Here is a 21,052-nt window from a genome sequence, read left to right on the forward strand (position 1 = left end):
ACAAATAACAAAAATTAATTTAATTGAAATTAATGAAATAACAAATTGGACGTTAATGCAATGCTGAAGTGTGCATGCTTATCTAATGCGGTAAATGGCGATTTAATTTGAATTTTAATGTAATAATCTCCTCTTCTCTCTCTCTCTCTCTCTCTTGTTTTTTTTACCATCCAAATGCATCATGGTATAAATTAATGCGAACAATAATTTTATGGGAGTAATGATTAACATCCCAAATAATTTGATATATAATGTGTTATTGATTAAGTGATTGATGATTTTTTTTTAAAGTTTTAAATTTATTAATTATATTATTTTACTAACCAACTAACAAACAAGGGATACAATCATTTAGAATGAAATTATGGGTATACAATTTTAAAATGCATATAGTTCTTTTCTTCTTCTCTTTTTTTTTCTATGCAGCGGGGGGTACTTAAAAACAATTGTTGGGTAAACTAGTAAATTTCTCATGCAAAAGAAGGTTCGAATTTTAGTGTGAATAGACTAGCAGGACAAATAGCGTTTACAATGATGGTCAAATTGTTAGAACCAGCCAATGAATGATAAGTGAGAGTGGACAAATAAAAAATCTAGTAGTAATCCAGTATTTGCGATCGTAGATCCTCTGAAGTGTCAGCCATGCCGCCATTTTCGCCGGTGGGGCCTACCAAGAGTCTAATTGGGGCTCCTTGCCAAGTGATGATGACGCACTGGCTCTCAGCTGAATTCATCAGGAAAGCCAACGTGTTATTAGCAGCAAATCTTATATTATTTTAAGGATTTGGCATTTTCTTCTGAATCTCTTTGGTTAATTTAATGTAAAAACAGAGCTTCATTAGCGAAAGTTGTGTTTTCTGTTATGTGCCAGTTTGATTTATAATCAAATTCAGTCTATAAAAATATACAACGTCTTCCTTTCTATAAATTTGAAAATTTTCATTTATTCACCAAGCTTTCTTTAGCAAAAGAATTACATATAATCTACTTTATTGAATTCAGTTTCTTTTATAATAAAATATATATTTTCTTCTTCTAGAGTGGCTGGGTTTTAGTGAAAACTTCAATAATAGTGTATACATATTTTTTAATGTAAAATAAATTTTTTTTTTTTCAGAGGATTGGTTGGGCTTAAATGGATGGGTGCAAATGAAAGCCTGTATCCTAGCCCCAGGCCCTTCACAGGCCCATCTCCGCATATACGTGAGAGTACGTAAGGCAAGTTTCTGTAGAAACAGTTCATCGCGTTGAAGACACTAGCTTAAGCAACATACCCTCAACACTTGTAAAGTAATCAATTTATGTTAATTCATGCATGATTAAGAATTGTGGACACACAAATACTTCATGCTATACATTTAAGCTTCTTCATTTATTCTTTTTATTTTTGCACTATAATCTACTCTAAAATGTGTTCCGAAAAGAGAAAGGAATTCAATCTTTATCATATATGCATATGTAAGTGTAGTGTATAACTCTTAATTTTTCCAGCCCCAAAAAAAAAAAATAGTGCAAAGAGCTTTTGAAAAGACAAATGAAATGGATTTACGCTAAGTATTATCACCAGTAGCATATTCCCATATTATGTTAATGTTGTAAACTGACAAACGTTATGTCAACTAAAAAGTCAAACAAGTAAAACCTTTGAACAAAATCCTAAAAATTGATCCAAAAACATAAGAAATACACTCCAGTCTTGTGCATAATTTGGAGTTGGGACAACAGCCCTTCATGATTCCTCATATTGCCATAAGATCACCATAACTGCGCATCAGAAAAATCGACGCTGCAAACAGGCCACCAGCACGCAGCAGTTTCTACAAGAAAATGTGGAAAATCATGAAGCTGCACTCACCAGAAGACAAATGAAACTCTACATTTGACACTATAATTATAACCATAGATTACAAAGCGATGAATTGCGGCAGCTGAAGAGAACTAATACTGAATGTTCAATCATAGAGAAACAGCAACTCTAATATCATTAGGCATCAGAACTTCCACATCAAGCTTCCCTCAAAACTTAAACATGTAACTTCTTGTCATAGAAACTTAGTCCTACCAATTATTTCAGAAGAAAACGGAGCTCAGGCTTGTGAGGTGGTTAAGAAATCCCATAAATCCAGTTCTTGATCTAAATAAGTTCTGTGACACATTTTCTGGCATAACTTCTAACCCTTTTCTCGACATCAACTTCAACGAGTCAATATGTATCTTGTGTAACTCGACTCATTGACTCTGATTCATGACTTATCCAAGATTTTACTCTGCTATCCACAAAAAAAGAAGTTGTTATAATTCAGTACACGATCAGAGGCCATACCCTACCCCTTCAACCATACATATCCAACCACCCTTCAATTGTCCCACATCAAATATGTCGGAAGGGTGTCAATGTAAAATATGAAACCTGATCTTTTAAACGATGCCAAATTCTGTCAGACTTGAAATCACTTCCTTCAATTCAGTAAAATTTCTCTCAAGTTTACATGCTTCGGAATCTGACAGAAAATTTTCTGGGAAAAAGACATTATTTCTTTCCAGGTCTTAGTTGTTGCTAGTACGATTATTACAAGAAACTCTCTACAAGAAAATGTACAAGAGGGAGTGCCTGTCTGGTAATGGACCCGAAATCCAGCAACAACTCCCTAAATCGCAGCATCAACCTACGATTATTACAAGAAACTCTCTACAAGAAAATGTACAAGAGGGAGTGCCTGTCTGGTAATGGACCCGAAATCCAGCAACAACTCCCTAAATCGCAGCATCAACCTACCAAACCCTCAACTTTGTTTCTAACATGCAATTAGCAATTCAACCACAGACACGGACATAGACATAACGGATGAAAGCCCTCAATTTCAATTCTTACATGTTTTTCTCTTCCAATTGCTAGCCGTGAAAATCTAATTTCACAATTAAACTAAAACTACAATATCGGTCTATTAAGAAAGACAAAGGAGCTCATAAACAATCACATAAAACCCACAAAACACAGAAACTAAAATATTAATTAATTATAAAAAATAAATAAATAACGGAAGATAATTTGTTTAAACGAGGAAAAAAAAAACTAAAAAAGAAGAGATAGAGAGAAATCGGACCGCGTTGAGAGCCCATTTCTCCTCGTCGTGAACCTGAGAGTGCCAGAACGCCTTTACTTTCTCCAACGAAACCACCGAGTCTGCCATTGAATTGTTTATGAACCGCTAAAGTCGACTCGAATTTTTTCGCTAGGGTTTTGGGTTTTAGTGGCGTCAGAGGCAGCGCGAGTAAGAGGCGCAAAACTATACCTGGGTTCGATCGATCAATTAAATTACTGAAATAACCTCCCCAGGGAGGCCAGAACATGGTGGTAAATGCGTAATTAGATAATAATATTACTTAAAACGATTTCTCGATTTTCCTTGAAGAAAAGTTATTATTTAACTTTTAAATAATGGAAAATCACCAATTAGACAGCTACTAATCAGTGGTGAACAACATGCAACTTGCAACAAGGAAGCCAACCATATAGTGACACGTGGGGAACCCTGGCCAATGAAAACCAATCATGCATAATCCATTTCTGTCCATCATTCAATTCATCCATTCAGTTTCTCTCTGCAGGCCAAACCAAACCAAAACCCAACACCAGAACAGAACAGAACCGCTTTCCCAAGCGTGAAAGAGAAAGAGAGAATAATGGAGGCTGCTGCATTTTATGGTGGCAGCAGGGGAATCCGGTGCATCCATCCGCCTTCTTCCTCTTCTAAAAGAAACGCTTTCTCATCTCTTCTGGTTCAATCCATGGCCACCCAGAAACCTTTGCCATCAGCTGCCAAAACTGTCGGCTCTAGAAAGGTCGGTGACAGTTGACTCATCTAATATTCATGTTCAATGCTTGGTGGGTTACAATTAATCTTCAGTCTAGGACTTTGTATCATATTTTACTGGATTTGATGATTCCACCCTTTTTAAAATGGGTTCAGACTTGCATCCAAAAAAAAAAAAAGGTTCAGACATGTTGGTGAGAAAAGAATAATGGAGTTTTGTTGTAGGCATTTTTATAGGATAATTCCATTAACTTTTTTATACATGCATCACTGTTAAATTGCAGAACTCAGTTGTGTTCCCTCTGGGAGAGCCAGGCCCAAGGAATGCACCGTTGGCTACCAGCCCTCCTGTGAAGCTACTAACAAGAGTGGAGCAGCTGAAACTTCTATCCAAGGCTGAGAAAGCTGGCTTGCTATCAGCAGCTGAGAAGTTTGGTCTGTCTCTTTCATCCATTGAGAAACTGGGTTTGTTGTCAAAGGCTGAAGAATTTGGAGTCCTTTCAGCTGCTACCGACCCTGCTACTCCAGGGGCTCTGCTCACTCTCAGCTTGGGGTTACTGCTTCTAGGTCCCTCCTGTGTTTATTTGGTGCCTGAAGATTATCCTTGGGAAGTTGCACTGCAAGGTGTTGTTGCTCTTGTTTCTGTGGTTGGTGGGTCTGCTGCTTTTGCTGCTTCAAATTTAGTATCCAATTTGCAGAAATCCAGCTGAATGAGATAACCTAAATGTCTAAGGAGATCAAAATAATAGTATTGCTTGTTGTGACAATAGGACTTCTCAATCTTGATCAATTTACTCGCTTTTCACCAGTGTTGATGAACAGACTGAAATGTTTTATAAATTTTATAAAGAAATGCAACTATAACGAACAGATATCAGAAAGCATTGAGGACCAGGAGAAAAGGGAGAGAGAATGGCAAGGTCAAAATCCTGTGACTGCCATTTGCTACTTCACTTCTCCAACTAAATGATCAAACAAGTCTGCTGGATTCATTGTATTAATGTCATCATGCGCGGGTAGGAAAAAGACAATGGGAGTGAAATGTGATGGAAATGCAGAGGAATCTTTTTATAAAGAATACATAATTTGCACCAAAATACCCTTACATCTTATGCAATGCTTTTATGAAATTGCCCAAGAATAATGAAACCCGCAAGAAATATTCTCATAAGCTTCAGAACAAGAATTTCTAATTACTTAAATTTCTAATCCTCAAACCCCTCGTACGTCATATCTCTACCGTCAAAAAAAAAAAAAAAAAAAACTTCTGAACTATTTATGCGGTAACAGAATTGCGATTCACCCCACCTTGAGGACCACCTCTTCTATTTCCATTCTGATTTGCTCGTCCGTCTCCATTTCGTCCACTTGAACCTTTTGGTCGCCCTGAAAACTCGCCTTGACCTCTGAATTCATTCCTTCCATAACCCCGGCCTCCACCAAAGTTCCCACGACCCTTGAAACTATCACTGCGGAACCCAACTCTTCCTGAAGAAAACCTACCTCTCCCACCCCCACCGCCGCCAACTGCAAAAAGCCCAGTAAAATCATTAGTTATTATCACACATTACAGGTACTATTGTAATGATATACTTGGATAGAAATAATCACAAATGCTGAAAATGACAACTATTCTTTCAACTAACCTCGAGAGTTGGCTCTCTTAGCCTCAACATCTGCTGGACGATCCCCAATTAATATAGGGGAAGCCTGAAATTTTAATTTTGAAACTACATTACATTGAATAACCGAATAAACTGAAAATAATAGCAGATACGATAAAGAATTATAATAGCACCCAAACCTCACACGCAATTGAACCCGAGTACTTTAGTCAATTGTACTATCCAAGCTATTTCAACCAAAAACCATATCACCCAGTTATTGAAACTAAACAGAAGATCCACAAACACTTCTTTTACCACCACAGAAAATGCCAGCACCACCACAACCACCAAAAACCAGGTAACATGCCATATGACCAGTCAATCTACCAACATCTGTAAACAACTATATATCTCGTACTTGATAACCACATGTAACCCAAGTATGTAGTCAAAAGCAACAGGCAAATGTAGTTGCAAGACTGTACTAAAAAGAAAAGATTGTAAAGTGACAGAATAATAAGCCAGCTCAGGAATTCTGTAAGATAAATTTTACTGTTTGAAATTTGCCCTTTGGCCCAGCCAACAAAGCAAACCAAAGGGCATGTGAAATGATCACTGAATGGATATTATGTCCATACTATTCGTTCTTGAACGAAAGAGAAATTATATGTAGCTGGTTGTACGCTGGGCCATGTCTGACACGAAAGACAGAAACTGATTAAATCAACAAAGATAATTTACAAGACAACTAGATGACCTCCTTTCAAAGGAGAGGGGTTGGGGATTGGAGGTTCTTTTTTTCATATTGGGGGGTGTTTGTTCTGTTGGTGTTAGGGAGGGGAGAAAGGGGGTGCGAAGCCAACTACATGGTCCACTTACACCTGCAAAATTTTCCAAAACTCAAACCAAGCTTTATCCAACTACAAGTGTGAGGGTATACAAAAATCATTGAATGTCATTCAGTTCTATCTCTAGAGCAACGTCCTTTTCTAGGGTGCAGACAATATGACTGTCTTCACAGCCTCTCTATTGAGGCCTCCCGAGGTACGCAAACCAGAATCAACAATTTTATTCCATTTTGATCTAATTGAATCCGGAACTACAGCAATGGTAGCATGGCACAAATCTAGTGACTTCCCAATCGGATCAGTTTATGATTGCAGATAATTCAGGATCAATTTCACTTGGTAGGTGATCTGGGTCAGAAGTTACATTATGAAATCATTAATTAACTGACCAATCAAGAGCAGAAAACACAGAAGGGAAACTAAGGTCCTACCGAGCATCAGTCTTATTTTGGTTGGAGAAGTTTGCGTGGCTAATCCAATGCTAAGAATACCAGTCATATTGACAAAATTAATTCTTCATTGAGATTCAAACAATAGGCTACTATGCACCAGATATATATTTTTTTTTTGGGTGGGAAATTCCTATTAGTCACCATTTTAATACAACTCAGCAAGTTCCCATGGTAAGGGACTAAAAACAACCTGGACTAATACATGCTACACATATCCATATTTAAAATGTTGATTACATATATTAATCAACATCAAATTTCTTAAAACCACTTGCTGGAAGAGAATATTGTAAAACCCTTAAATTATCCCGTAGCTGGCATTAGCAACTTAAATAATGCAACTTGATACGTCGCCAAAATATAGCCACCAGCTATATTACAAAATTCCTTAAAACAGAATAAAATAAAAATACGTGCATCATAACTTCTAATCTTTTATCTTGTCCGGATATTATTGAAGTTTAGTATACAGAACTTAGATATGACAACAACATTCAAGCAAGAGAAACATAACAAGAAATTCATAGATGTCCCATTGAACCGCATCAGGTTGGACAAATTTTTCTGAACCAGTTAATTAAATGACAATTAGACAGATAGTTCCAGATGAAGACATTAAATAAATTCTACTAATAGTCTCAACAGGTAACACACTAAAGAATTTCTTCCTCTTAATATTGAAACTGCGAAAACAATTAGCAAAATAGAACACCAATGAATGAATCAGAACCAGTAAAAGAGAAAAGAAGAAAGAGTGTGAGGGGAATCTGCACTAGGTACCAAAAAGAGCACATTCTAGAGGTTCAACAAGGATTTGAACTTCAATGAAAGTGCGACTGATGATGTAAACACCAAGCACAATTTTTATTATCAAGCTAAGAGAGATAAGAGATAATACCTCAAGTGCACTCTGCACTGAACCTGGTGTCTCAAATGCAACAAAGCCAAAACAATATCCTTGCTGTAGGAGATAAATATATGACACATAAGCATTATGCCAACGAACTTAATGTGGATGAAAACACACAATATATAATATAAAGCAAACCTTGTTACTTCTGACTTGAACGCCATTTTTCTTAATAGGTCCGAATATTTTAAATGCCTCCTCGAGTTCTGTGGATGTTGTAGTAAAAGCCAAATTCCGGACATATATGGAACAACCTTCAGCTGTAATGAGTAAAATTTGAGTAAATTATAAACTTTGAAACACAGGAAAATAAGAATTTCCACATCTACAGCACAGTATCCTAGACACAGGAAACAAAAATTCTTCCAGATCCAACAAATTGCCTTCACAACTAAACTTGAACTCTTTCAATCCCAAAAGGACACAAATGAATTTGTTCACAGTGACTTCACATGCATGTCTCATACAGTAAGTATACTAAAGTTTGTTCAGCAACTTCTAATTTAAAGTTACACACTCATACCTTCCTCATTAACATTGCTATTTTCAGGAGCACCGTCACTACTGAGAGCTGAAGCCTCAGGTACAGGAGCAGGCTTTGCCATGGCAGGTGATTGTTGATCAGCATTTGGAGGTGTTGGCCTTGCCTTTCGGGCAGGAACATATGCTGCACTGGATATATTATAACCTTTCATCACTTTCACCTGTACAGAACTCGTGACAGTTCAGTAATTGTCAAAAAAGAGGTTAACACCACAAACTCCACAAACAGCCGAAGACAAATATAGAACATTTTGCAATCAACTCACAATTGAAGCATATGATTTCTTCTCAGGAGCATCCCCCTGCGCCACTGGAGCTGAGTCTACACTTGCATGAACTTCATTCTGAACCGAATTAGTTGGGGGTTCAACAATTTCGTCTTCAACCACTGATCCTTCTTCCTTGTCAGAAGGATCACAAACTTCAGGACCATTATCAAGATCTTCCCCCTCAATGACAATTGCTCGGTCTGCTGGAATATGATCTTGATTATGAGCAGGCTCTGGAAACAAAGATAAAATGAATTTTATAACTCAAGTCTGAAGTTAATCCTAATATGAAATCATAAGAATAGAATTATAGCAACCTGGTGCCTCAGCCACATTGGCTGTTGGAGCAGTTTCATTAACTACTGAGTCAGAATTGTTTTCCAATGACTCATTCTCCTCAACAAATCTAAAGACATCATTCAGGACAAAGTAGCCTCCTTTGTCCTGTGGAGCTAAAAAGAATGTTTGAGTGAATTTCTTTTTCACATTGTCCTTTCCAGTCAAGCATCCAGTCACTAGAACGATCACCCCTTTCTCATATGAATCCTGAGCATCTGCAGTTTTTATCTCCGCCGTGTAGTCTTCATAATTCAAGGACAAAATCCTGTCATTGATTGCCTGCTCCAAGGTGAAAATGAAATTGTCCATCAATCTATGTTAAAGCAAGTGTATAATTCAAAACTGTATTTCAAGATAAGCATAGAAAAGACAATATTTTCGTAAGAGCAAAAAATCTCAAACAATCCATTCTTTGAATGACTGCTCAATGGATCACCAAATGCAGGTAAAACAAAATCTGTAACTCACAAGCACATATATGACACATCAATTGTCAAAATCAACATGATGATCTGCATAGAAAATTTCTCATTAACAACAGATAAGTTCTCTACACTCAGGTCAAATGCCTTGGTTTAATCGTGCAATTATGGGATAACCCAATGGGTACCAGCGACATCTTATTGATATCCAACAAATACTCTATTTACCAAGTCAAGCAGGATTAATGCAAAGTTGGTAGCAGCATCATACAGAAGATATAAAAGTTGCGATATTTCTCAAGATCAACTTGTATAAATGAGTATGCTACCCTGATCTTAATTCCTAAAAGCTTACTTTCATGGTTGTCACTGTCGTCATAGAACCATTGCTGTCAGGACGGCTTAGCAAACTGGAATCCTGATAAAATCTGTGAACCAATCCTGGGGATTGGTGGAGAATATGGTAATATTGCTCCACAAAGGCATTGCCAACAACTTGGGCACTGGGAGCTGGACTGCCTTCTTGTGCTGCCATCTACATATCAATTGAAAACCAGCAAATAAGCAAAATAGATCTACAAACTAAAACATTTGGATACAGAGACTTAACAATAATTATTAAATGGTAATAGTACGGCCTGTTAATCATCTTTAATACAATTCACGGTTTCTTATGAAAAATAAAATAAAATAAAAAGGCCCATTAAAAAAGTCCATCAGAGAAAACTCAAATCACAAAACAAACTATAAACTAAAAAATGTCTCTAACAACAAGAATGCTAATCCAATAAGACTAGACATTTCACAGCCCAAGAAAAGCCGAATATATCAAAACAGAAGACTATACAGTATATTAGTGGGAGGTCAAGTTTAAAATTTGTACAGGAAAATCTCACTTTGAAAATTTTTCAGAATTCAGAAGAAGTTTGCATTCCCGGTGTTGCTAAAAGTAAACAATATTGCCCAGACATAATAGCAGTACTGCAAGAAGTTAAGTGCAGCGGCAGCATGTAGACAAAGAGAAACAGTTTTAATAAGTTTTATTAACCAAAAAGACTATAAAACAAGTAAACGAAACTGAATCCATAAATAAAAATCAAAGTCATACTATACATCCCAAGTTACACTAATAGAAGCAACAATCATAATTAGTAAGAAGTATCACAACGAACATCAATCCAACACAAGACAAAGAGACCTTATAAAAGGAACCATACCCAGAAACAAGGGCACAAAGACAAGTAAAGGAAACCATAACAAACCCTAATTCATAAAACCCACCAAAACCCTAAAACACAAATATATGCAGCATAAGAAAACAACAAAGATTCGATTTTGAGACATGGGTTTGATCCAGATCAGTCAAAATATTAAAACACATAACAACAAGTACAGATCAAGCGAACAGTACAAAGCATTAAATGATTAGAAACAAAAATAAAATAAAATAAAATAAAATCGAGGAAGAAGAAAAAAGAAAAAAGAAAAAAGGTACCTGTTTTGTGGGAAGTGTTTGAGCTCGAATGGATGAAAGAGAGAGAGAGAGAGAGAGAGAGAGAGAGAGAGAGAGAGAGAGAGAGAGGGAGATCTCGGAGAGTAGAAGAAGACGAAAAGAGACAGCAAGCAAGCGTGCCAACAAAGAAAATGGAAGACAGAAAAGCAAAGCAGAGATGCTCTGGAAGCAATTTTAAATGCTTCCTTCTCTTCTTATATATAAAAAGTTTATAATTAAATAAAATGAATTTTTATTGTTTATTCTTTATTTAAAAGAAAATATATATATATTATAGTCTATGCTTAGACTTTTGTTGGTGTGACTTAATAAGAAATGAGATGAGCGTGATGACATCATCAACCAGACAACAACTACGCGCTTGCGCAGGCAGTTGGCTTTGGTTCTGTGACTCTTTTGAGTGTTTTTCTTTTATTTTTTATTTTTAAAAAAAAATTATTAATAGTTAAATTATTATGACGTGTTGGCTCCCCTTTGTAGATGAGTCGATTATTACTCACGCGTGGATGCGAATGTGTTTTTGTGTAAATTTCCGTACAAATGTACAGTGACATAATTGCACTGTTGAAAATATTGTGAGGCGGTCAAAATATTTTGGAGTAATAAATAAAATAAATGAATAAATGCGATGGCCGGGAATCTTTTTTTAACTTAAATGGTTAAGCTTTTGTGTTACAAAAATTCATATTAATTATTCCATGGAATCTAATGGATGTCATCGACCCATTTTAATGGTTTGACAGACTTAGGGATGGCAAAATCCGGGTCCGGGTCCGGGTTTAGTCTTTCCGGATTCGGACTCGGATACTATTTTCTTTTCCCGGATCTGGATTTTAATCCGGATTTTTTTATCCGGGTCTGGGTCCGGGTTCAACCCGGAAAAATCCGGATTTTCGGATTTCGGGTTTTGAACCCGGATCAATGAATCAATATTAATTTCTAAAATTCTAAAAATAAAAAATTAATACATTTTTAAACAATAACACATTTAGATTAATCAATAAAATTAATTAAAAAAATAATATTAAAATTAAATATCCGGGTCCGGGTTCCGGATGTCCGGATTAACCTAAACCCGGACCCGGATATATCCGGGTTATTAAAATTTATTCTAGACCCAAATTTTTTTATATTCTGGTGCGGGTTTAACCCGGCCCGAATTATCCGGGTTCGTCCGGGTCCGAGCCGGGTCCGGGTTATTTTGCCATCCCTAGACAGACTAGATGGAAATTAATGACGCAGAGGTTTAAGTTAAAACATCGAAATCGAAACACCATTTGGATGCCAAGCAATACTACATCGTTTTAGGGAGTGTTTTCTTTAATTTCTTTCGAAAGATTTTGAATGGTTTTCGTTACCTCCGCGAAGCGACGTTGATTAATTTGAACGAATTTTTAATTTACTATTAATCTTAGATGAGTAGTTTATCTTTCATTAATCTTTTCCCAGAAGTACATTTTTTAATTGAAGTGTAAAATAAATGCGTGGCATGGTCTGAACTTGATAGAAACAAAATCTAATAAATATAAATATAAAACACGGTTGAGATATTTTGTCAACTATTAAACTAATTTATTTATTAATAATATTATTTATAATAATATTTATTTTAATATTTTGTCAACTATTAATGCTATTAAACACGTTAAATGATGCTTTTTGTCAAAATTAAGCAAAAGCAATGATTAGTTGATAAGTATATATTTTCTCTACATTTTACTATTCATTTCTCCAACTTTTTTTTCGTTTTGGTCTTAAATTCTCTAATTATTTTAGTTAATTTTTAATTTTATTATTTGATTAAATTATATTTTATTATGTTAATTTTTTATATTTTATTATTGTAGATTTTATTCTTAATTTATAGTTGCTAGTTAATTGTATTATTTTATTTGATAGGGAGTTAATTAGAAATTATGGATAAAAAAGCATAAAGAAATTTAATTTGGGAAGCAATCGATATTAAATTGGAAACCAATTGAAAGACGGGGGGAAATAAAGTCAAGAAGTCGTGGCAAGCTAGCATTCGGTGGACATGCATTAGCAAATGAAGAATTGGAATTGGCAATTGCACATGCTTGGCTTTATATGATATGGAAAGCAAATTGAAGAAAAATGAAATTGCCATATTTAATCAAGCATGCACGTGCAGAATTAAATGGCTTTGATTTGAAATCAAAGTGAACGGCATGTGGAAGGCATTAGTTTCCTTGTTGATCATGGATTTGGAGGAGGCAAAGGGTACCAAATAAGTCGGCCACCAAGAATTATAAAAGCCAACCTTTGGCTTATGAAGATACACGCAACCGGTAAACAATAAGAGAATTGGAGATTGCAGCCGCAAAAAGATAAGAAAAAAATTGGAGTAGAGTTAAAGCCATTTGAATTAATCTTTATGACTGGTTTTATCAACTCTTTTATTCCCAGTTCAATTATGTTATGGTAGATTTTCTATTTGGTTGAGGAAATTCAAAACCTCAAACATGTCATATGATTAATGTTCAATTTCTATCATTTAATTTATTTGAGATTGTTTATGTTCTTCTATAATTAATGTTTATGATTTTATTCTTATCTTATTTGACTGGGCAATTAGATAGAACTTTAATAAATTATATTACTAGATTAAAATTCTTGATCTGTAATTATCTTGATATTTTAATCACTAGTAACAGGTTGGAATCAGTTATTTCAATTAGAGAACATAACATAGGTTAAATAATCCAAGTCTATGTGTTTATTATTTAGATCAACCTAATATTTTTCTTTACTTAATGCTTTCGTTATCTTAAATTTAAAAATTTTATTTTAAATTATTTAATGGTTAGCGATTAGATGAAGAGTTTGTTTTGCCTAACAACACACTAATGAAAAATAGAGATTAACAGAGCTTATTATTGTCTATGGTTGATAGTTTCAGTAGAAATTAATGGTAAAATTGATATATTATATACATATTTGGTGGTGGCCAATGATCCTTTGACCAAAGTTTTCATCATTATTATTTATTTCTCCTTTAATTAGAGTTTTTATTAAATTATTGTTTTCATAGTTTTAATTTATTTATTTCTCACTATTTAGTTAAAAATTCGTAAACCCCCTTTTTATTTTTAGTTGGCATTTTCTTTAGTTAAATTCATTTATATTATTATTACTATTATTATTTTATTTTAAGTTTTGCTTTTGAGTTGATAATAAATATAACTAGTATAGTTTTCGTGGGATTGATTTTTACTTGCTCTGTACTAGTTGTTTATGTTATTAGTAAGGTTTTTAAATTCGGTGCACCCTAATGACACTAGCATTAGTTATAAACAAACTATTAATATGCTCTTAGTGCATTGTTAGTTTAGAGGAAATAATGACGGTAGTTGAAATGAATCATCATGTTTGGTTTGGTAATTTGTGATGGAATTGGAAATTATATTTCGATAAATGTGGTCAGTGAATGATGAAAATGACCAAATGTTATACTATACTTATGCATGTTGTCATTATCATTGTTTTGATCTAATTTTAGTTCAAGCCAAAATTATTATGAGAGCTTTATTTTAAAGGGTGGTTTTGTGAATGATTGAGGTTGTACTATTTCAAGGATGTTTTATGCGGATGGTGAATAATCCTGAAAATAAAGAAAATAATTGTTAGAGGCGACGTCGATGGTTGTCAGCGGTGGTACTCCAACGGTCAAGTTAAGTGAAGGTTCGAGAAGAAGATAGGTTTTAGAGAACAAGTGAGAGATTGAAAGTTGTGAGAGTGAAAGATATTGTCTTCTTTGTGGGACTAACCTGAACTTATAAAAAGAGTGTCCCTAAAAATATATTTGTGTCTTTTTTTATATGCGGTGGACTGTTATTGGTTGTTCTCATATGAAGTAATTTAATTGTTCATCTTGAGTTATTTGAGCTCTTTAATATGGACATTTAACCCCTGCAAGACTATCTCTGGTGCCAACATGTCTCTAACTTTAATTGGCTTGTTTCAACTAAACCAATTTAGTTGAGAGAGTTGTTGGCTTCATAGATGATGATTTAGGTTGTTGCTCAATTGATCCCTCTCTTATTCTTAGTGCATGTGACTTTTGGAGAAATATTTCGGGCGGTCCCTACTGGTAATCATACTGTGTGTGTTTATTTATAGCAATTTTGGGAGAGTTGTTATTGTCATAGTGGTTTTATATTAACATGTGACAACTTTATAGTATTTCAGGAGACATTTTTTTTGTACTTTTTAGATTTTTAAGATGGCTCATTTCTTTTATTATGATCTTTCCATTTCATCCCTGCCCTTTCAATTTTTTTCTTCACACCTTGTAAAGGGCACATTGGGGATAAGAGTTTATTATACATGTGTCACACTGTAATTGTTCGGCAAAATTTTATCGCCAACAATTATTATGTTAATAATGTAAAATAGTCAATAATTAACCGACCGGTAATTTTCTTGAGGTCCATGGGCACGGACCGAGTTAAGTCCGGCCCAATAGATACGCGTACACTTTCAATTTTCATCGTCTCCATCGTTCCAAGCTTTGCAGCATTATTGCTCTCGATCTCCAGACCTGGACGTTTCATAGAGGCATTTTACTCTCTGTCTCTCGGTGTAGCCATGGCGAAGGCAGCTGCCACGTCATTGTTCCAAAACCTGCGTCGGTTTATTAAAAAACCGTGGGAAATAACCGGGGTCTGCTCCGACCCGGAATACATGGGACCTCTGCGAAAGGCCGCCGAGTACCGGGTCAGGTGCCCCGCCACCCCCGAACAGCAGGCCATCATCCCGACTTCCAACCCGGAAACCGTTTACGACATCAAGTACTATTCCCGCGACCAGCGCCGCAACCGTCCCCCCATCCGCCGTACGATTCTGAAGAAGGCTGACGTGGAGAAGATGATGAAGGAGAAGACCTTTGACGTCACCGATTTCCCTCCCGTTTTTTTGACTGGTGCGGTCGAAGAGGATATTAACGCTGTCGGTGGAGGATATCAGAAATAAAAATTAGGCGAGTGTTCGTCCTTTTTTTAAAAAAATTATTGTTGATTTGGTTGAAGTGGTTTTGCGGGTGTTGTTTGTTTTGATTTTTTTATTTGGGAAATTGTAATAATTGAACTCTAGGGTTTTTAGTTGCTATATATGGATGATGAATGTTGGAGTTAGGGTTTCTGGTGAGCGGTGATCAAAATCTGTTGGGCTTGTTTGATCTTAGATGAGAATTTTTTGAATTTTTGCTTTGTTATTGCTGGGAGGACAGAGGGAGGCATGGATTTGGAGGATATGTATACTGACATTTTGTAGTCTTAGGGGTTCTGCATTTCTGTGAAGATTCAGGTTCATAACAGATTAATAGTGATTGTTTCTAAGATTGGAACCTGATGCTCCCATGATCACATTTGAACTTTTAGCGTTGAAGTTCCCTCGTAAGTCTTTTTGGTGTGGAGGTATCTGTGACTGTGAGAGCACTACAAGATAATTGAGTTCTCTGGTGGGTTTTTGAATTCTGGGGCTGTTATGCATTTCTTTGAGCTAACTGATCATGTGAAGGAAAAGGTTTAATATCATTTTGGACAATGTGACCTATGCCTTAGAACTTAGGATAATGTGGGAGGTCTAAATTTTTATCATTATGTATTGTACTTTAGTGGCCTCGTTGTAGGAATATTTGACTTCAAAAGCTATAAAAAGTAAAATTGGCTTATACAAGATTAATAAATGACGAAATCTATTACAAGCTTATTGTTAGCTCATAATTGGGTGCTTTCTTATTATCGAATGCATCATGACATAAGAATTATTTTTGGCAGGCTTGTTGGATTGTGGTGAAATTTGTGCACCGGTCTTCTTCTCTGTCTCTCTTGCTGTCACTAAGAATTGCAGGCCATTTTAGCATGGCAACTTTGCCAAGACTACTGTTAAAGAGAACGTAATACTAATTTTATTTCAAACATAAAGAGAATGTAATAGTCGATGTCAATAAGGGTATTTGCCTGCACTTGCTGTTTCAGTTTAATATTTGTTTGTGTTTGTATAAAATCCAAATGCCACTGCAGTTGGGTGATGGATGAACTAACTTCAAACTTGTAAGTTTTTCTTCCCAGGATTATTAATTGATGCTAGTTTTAATGCTGCTACTGTTACATTTTGCAGCACAATAAAAACTTAGGTTTTATTAGCCCTCTTAATCATTATGGAATGGTGGAGCCAAATGTATCGATTTTCTCTTCTGTTTTTCTTCCTCCTAATCAAGACAGGCAACTTTCTTTTGTATTGTTGCTTGTTGCTGTATTTGCTGCTTGTGATGTGGATTCTTATGCTCATTTTGATTTTGTCTGAGGACTTGAATCCAATGACTTTAATCTCAAGCAGAATAGTTGTTTACTTGTTTTTCTTTGGGTGGCATTTTTCCTGTTGAAATGGCTAATTGCCTTCCTTATTCAGTCTTACATTAAATATAGACCCTTATTTTTAGCAAAGAAGAAATTGCAGTGCTTTTTAGTTTCTTGACGATATAGATTAGAGAATTTTTGAGCAGGAAGATGGAAGGTTTACCATCTTCGTATACATTTTCAGTTTCCTATTAGAGGTTTGGCTTCCCACTTTCACAATCTTGTGGTAGTTCTTGTGCAAATAAAGGAATGGTGGCAAAATCAAAGTGCTTGAACACGTCACTAATGAAATGTTTAGGACACTATTCTTTGTGCTCTTTTCTACTATTCATTGTTTAAGGTGTGACCAATAGGAGTTCCGTTTCATGAAACTGTCTTGATTTTTTCTCTGTGTACTTCTTTTAGTAACTAGAGTTGATTGATTTCTTACTTGCATCGGGCTGGGATCAAAAAGTGATTTATCACATGCATGTCTGATTCTTTTACTTTACATTGGCTTTTAGTATCCAAATGTGTTTACCAAATGAAATCAGACTGTTGGTTTGCTGTAAATTTGTTACATCTTTTCTGAGCTTTGAACCAGGTATTGAATTGGGTACCTTGGCAGCGACTGTATGCTCTTTGCTTTTTGACAGTACTCTCTCTCAACTCTCTCTCTCTCTAGAACTCGTTTCTATAATTTATTTTTTGATGAGCTGAATTAGTTAAGAACTACCTAAGAGGTGCTGCATCGAAGCTTTAACCTGGTTGGTACGGTAACTGCAGTCATGTAGAATTAGTTTTTAACTCTGTTCGGGTAGGTTAAATTTGAACAATGCCAACTTGAACTTGTAGTTTAGCCCCAAGGCGTGGTCGGGTTGGTTGCAGTGAAACTATAGCCTCAACCAAAACCAGGGTTCGATTTTTGGGGGTGGTAAGGGGGTAAAAATTGTATTTGGGTTTGCCCACCACTTACCTTTTTTTAAAAAAAAAAACTTGAAGTTTAAAATTTAGTTAGGACAACAGGTTTGCAAATGCATACGTGAACCTTTTTTTTTTTTTTGAAATAGTTCTTACCGGGTGTGTGGTGATTTTATATTAACACTTCAGTATCCAATATCGGGCCAAATTCCACTTTCAAGTACTCGGAAAAAAATTGTTTGTCCCAAATTAACGCGGGAAGGGACTTCGGCCCCTTCTTTTACCAACCCGCCAAAGTACAGTACTAAGCACAGTGGACGCTGTAGCATCCAATCATGAAGTCTTAAGCAATTCTGCCTTACACGTGAAGAAAAGCACTTTTGGCAACTAGTGCTTTTGGTAGTTTCTCAAAGAATATTATCTGAATGTACTTACCAATTAGAATCTGCTTCTTCCTGCATAAGCGGCTGGACAAGATGACAAGTAAACTTGGCGAATTTTTTTTTTCTCGAGGTATTTTTCAAATGTTGTAGAGTTAATTCAAGTTGGCTAGAAAGTTAAATTGATGGGAGCAGAATGGGCTGCTGCTGCTCTCTCAGGCGCCTGAACTTTGATTACTATCCAATCTAAATGCTAATGGACGTGGTAAAAACCAAAAACATTTATAAGGATGAGACGAAAATTAAAACCTTGCATGTTGCGGCTTTTTAAATAATAAATTAATTGGTCTCATATATAGAGGGAGTTATCTTGTATGCGAGGTCACGCAGCTTATGATGCAACTTCACATGTGGCGAGTTCTCGTTGGGGCTCCGAACCCTATATATATAAAACTAAAAACTAAAAAACTTAAATTTTAATACAATATATTTTGTCTTTTAGTATATTAAAATTCGTATTTCTTATCTTTGATATTGCCCCTCACTTTAATATGTCTAAATATCCCTAATGGAAAACTCATTTTATACGTAGAGAGAGTTATTCTTTAATGACAATATCCTTGAATGTCACAAAAAATGAAGATTTCAATAAATTGGAGACTTTTTTTTTCTCTATTATTGCATTTGAATTTGTATTTTTTTTTTTTATCTGGTAGTAGCATCTTTACTTTGTTAAAATAAGGGAAACTAAAGACAAAAAAAAAAAAAACACATACCCTAAAATTAGGGATGGCAAAAATCCCCACGGGGATGGGTACCCTCGGGGATTTTCCCCATTCGGGGAGGGTACGGGGATAATTTTATACCCAATTTTTTTTTTCGGGGAGGGGACGAGGAAAATTTTTTACCCAACTTTTTATTCGGGGAGGGGACGGGGATGAGGTGGAATCCCCATCCCCTACCCATTTCCCCATTTTAATTTTTATTTTTATTTTTATTTTTATTTTTAAAATTACTAATAAATAAATAACAAAATTATAAATATTGTTAAAAATAATAAATATCAAAATAGTTGTATGTTGGGAAAGTGGTAACCCTTTGCCGGGAATTAGTTGAAGAGTATTAATTGAAATTTTCACCAACTGTTTATTGCTTTGATTATACTGGTAGTAGTTCTTCTACTAGATCTACAGGGGATTCTTATAAGAAAGCAACCAAATGGATGACAGGTTTTGATGATTATGTAAACAATGGAGATTGTGCAGTTGTTGTAGATGAATTAGATTCATATTTGGATTAGAAAGTTATATCTCGGATGGAAGATTTTAATATTTTGAGTTGGTGGAAGACAAATGCTAATAGGTATCCTACATTAGCTCGAATTGCTAGAGATATTTTGGCAATTCCAATTACAACAGTTGCTTCTGAATCAGCTTTTAACACTAGTGGTAGAGTTGTGAGCTCATACCATAACAAACTTCATCCAAGCACATTGGAGGCCTTAATGTGCTGTCAAAGTTGGTTACGAGCTTACAATAGCGGTATGAGTTTATTTTAATATGATTAATTTAAAATCGAAAATAAAAAAATGTATTAGACTATTAATTATTCGGGGACCGGGGACCCTCGGGGATCCCCTGTTATTATTCGGGGAGGGAATGGAGATTCTCTCAAGCTATTTTGACGGGGACGGGGAGGGGACGGGGACATATGCAAAACATCGGGGATGGGTATGGGGAGATTGGTCCCCTCCCCTCCCCTCCCCATTGCCATCCCTACCTAAAATGATTTATTTTGTCTTATAGTGTATTGGAGTATATATTTCTCGTCCTTAGTTTGTTTATCACTTAAAAAGATCAAGTGTTTGATGATTCCATCATGCATGATTGAGATGCAAAAACTTCTGGATAAGTATCCCACATCTGAATTTATATATATGTATAGTCATGCGGGCTATTTGGATGATGGACCATACTGCATTATCAATAATCATTTATTATTCCATACATCCCGCGTTATTTTACACAAATACTAACTATATATGGCTAGAAGCTGCTTAATTAAATGTACTAATCTATCTCTTCTTTATGGAAAATATAATTATAATTAATCTAATGTGCAAATAATTAAAAATTTGTTATTTCCTTTCTGCAAAATAAAAGAAGCTCTCTTCAGCATGGAAGGGTCTTTTTGTCTTGGTGGTAGACAAAGAGGTGGGTGGAGCAGTGGATGGATAGCGAATGCAGAGCCCCTCCCTTTACTCATTCTGCGGGTCTTCTGAGGATCATCAATTAGTAATTAATTATTGGGCACATTTTTTGGTCATGTATTTTGCATTTCAATCCTCTTCGGGTAATTGCTTATTATGTTTCCAACTTTTATATTATTTATTGCATGCTTTTGAATATAAATGTTTTTGCTGCGTGTCTGAAACTGTTGCTTTTGAATAGCTAATGTTGTGGAAAAAAAAAGGCCTCTCATTTTAAATCAACGGATGACTCTAAGAAATGGTCAAATGGATCAGCTTTATCCGGTATTAACATGCCGTCTTAACACTCTCTCCTCTTGTATATTTTGATACACAAAGTGCACATAATTAAGATAAAAATGTTACATGTATCTTAGCGGATTTCTAATTGAAAGAATTCTTTGATCGAAAGAATGAGTTTGTGAT

At 35.4% G+C, this 21,052-nt stretch overlaps 4 protein-coding genes across 5 annotated transcripts; 2 read left to right on the plus strand and 2 right to left on the minus strand.

Annotated features, from left to right (window-relative positions):
- Window positions 1-1,557: 1,557 nt before the first annotated feature.
- Window positions 1,558-3,398, minus strand: LOC18048393 (mitochondrial import receptor subunit TOM5 homolog). The gene is made up of 2 exons (XM_006440707.2): window positions 3,105-3,398; window positions 1,558-1,817 (listed from the first exon to the last, which is right to left on the minus strand). Exons 1-2 carry the CDS (start codon window positions 3,189-3,191, stop codon window positions 1,740-1,742), a joined length of 165 nt encoding a protein of 54 aa, XP_006440770.1. The 5' UTR covers window positions 3,192-3,398; the 3' UTR covers window positions 1,558-1,739.
- Window positions 3,399-3,484: 86 nt separating this feature from the next.
- LOC18048394 lies at window positions 3,485-5,079 on the plus strand. Its single transcript, XM_006440708.2, has 2 exons — window positions 3,485-3,843; window positions 4,100-5,079. Exons 1-2 carry the CDS (start codon window positions 3,685-3,687, stop codon window positions 4,523-4,525), a joined length of 585 nt encoding a protein of 194 aa, XP_006440771.1. The 5' UTR covers window positions 3,485-3,684; the 3' UTR covers window positions 4,526-5,079.
- Window positions 4,860-10,901, minus strand: LOC18048395 (ras GTPase-activating protein-binding protein 2). Of its 2 annotated transcripts, XM_024189846.1 has the most exons (10): window positions 10,701-10,901; window positions 10,102-10,186; window positions 9,561-9,740; window positions 8,762-9,062; window positions 8,442-8,677; window positions 8,156-8,336; window positions 7,771-7,892; window positions 7,621-7,683; window positions 5,462-5,525; window positions 4,860-5,342 (listed from the first exon to the last, which is right to left on the minus strand). In XM_024189846.1, exons 3-10 carry the CDS (start codon window positions 9,738-9,740, stop codon window positions 5,092-5,094), a joined length of 1,398 nt encoding a protein of 465 aa, XP_024045614.1. In that variant the 5' UTR covers window positions 10,102-10,186; window positions 10,701-10,901; the 3' UTR covers window positions 4,860-5,091. The 2 variants fall into 2 exon arrangements, with proteins under 2 accessions (XP_024045614.1, XP_006440772.1); XM_006440709.2 differs by lacking the exon at window positions 10,102-10,186.
- Window positions 10,902-15,147: 4,246 nt separating this feature from the next.
- On the plus strand, window positions 15,148-16,884 carry LOC18048396. The gene is made up of 2 exons (XM_006440710.2): window positions 15,148-15,717; window positions 16,517-16,884. The coding sequence occupies exon 1, from the start codon at window positions 15,171-15,173 to the stop codon at window positions 15,708-15,710; it is 540 nt and encodes a 179-aa protein (XP_006440773.1). The 5' UTR covers window positions 15,148-15,170; the 3' UTR covers window positions 15,711-15,717; window positions 16,517-16,884.
- Window positions 16,885-21,052: the final 4,168 nt, after the last annotated feature.

This window comes from Citrus clementina, unplaced genomic scaffold, assembly GCF_000493195.1.
Source record: "Citrus clementina cultivar Clemenules unplaced genomic scaffold, Citrus_clementina_v1.0 scaffold_3, whole genome shotgun sequence".
NCBI classification, from domain to species: domain Eukaryota; kingdom Viridiplantae; phylum Streptophyta; class Magnoliopsida; order Sapindales; family Rutaceae; genus Citrus; species Citrus x clementina.

Excerpts from the sequence above, each read along its gene's own strand:
- LOC18048394 (XM_006440708.2), top strand. The coding sequence starts at position 3,685 with ATGGAGGCTGCTGCATTTTATGGTGGCAGCAGGGGAATCCGGTGCATC. Across the intron at positions 3,844-4,099 it reads AAACTGTCGGCTCTAGAAAG|AACTCAGTTGTGTTCCCTCT; the intron begins GTCGGTGACAGT and ends GTTAAATTGCAG.
- LOC18048395 (XM_006440709.2), bottom strand. The coding sequence starts at position 9,740 with ATGGCAGCACAAGAAGGCAGTCCAGCTCCCAGTGCCCAAGTTGTTGGC. Across the intron at positions 7,684-7,770 it reads TTCAAGTCAGAAGTAACAAG|CAAGGATATTGTTTTGGCTT; the intron begins GTTTGCTTTATA and ends TATCTCCTACAG. Across the intron at positions 5,343-5,461 it reads TAAGAGAGCCAACTCTCGAG|TTGGCGGCGGTGGGGGTGGG; the intron begins GTTAGTTGAAAG and ends GGCTTTTTGCAG.
- LOC18048393 (XM_006440707.2), bottom strand. The coding sequence starts at position 3,191 with ATGGCAGACTCGGTGGTTTCGTTGGAGAAAGTAAAGGCGTTCTGGCAC. Across the intron at positions 1,818-3,104 it reads AGAAATGGGCTCTCAACGCG|AAACTGCTGCGTGCTGGTGG; the intron begins GTCCGATTTCTC and ends ATTTTCTTGTAG.
- LOC18048396 (XM_006440710.2), top strand. The coding sequence starts at position 15,171 with ATGGGCACGGACCGAGTTAAGTCCGGCCCAATAGATACGCGTACACTT.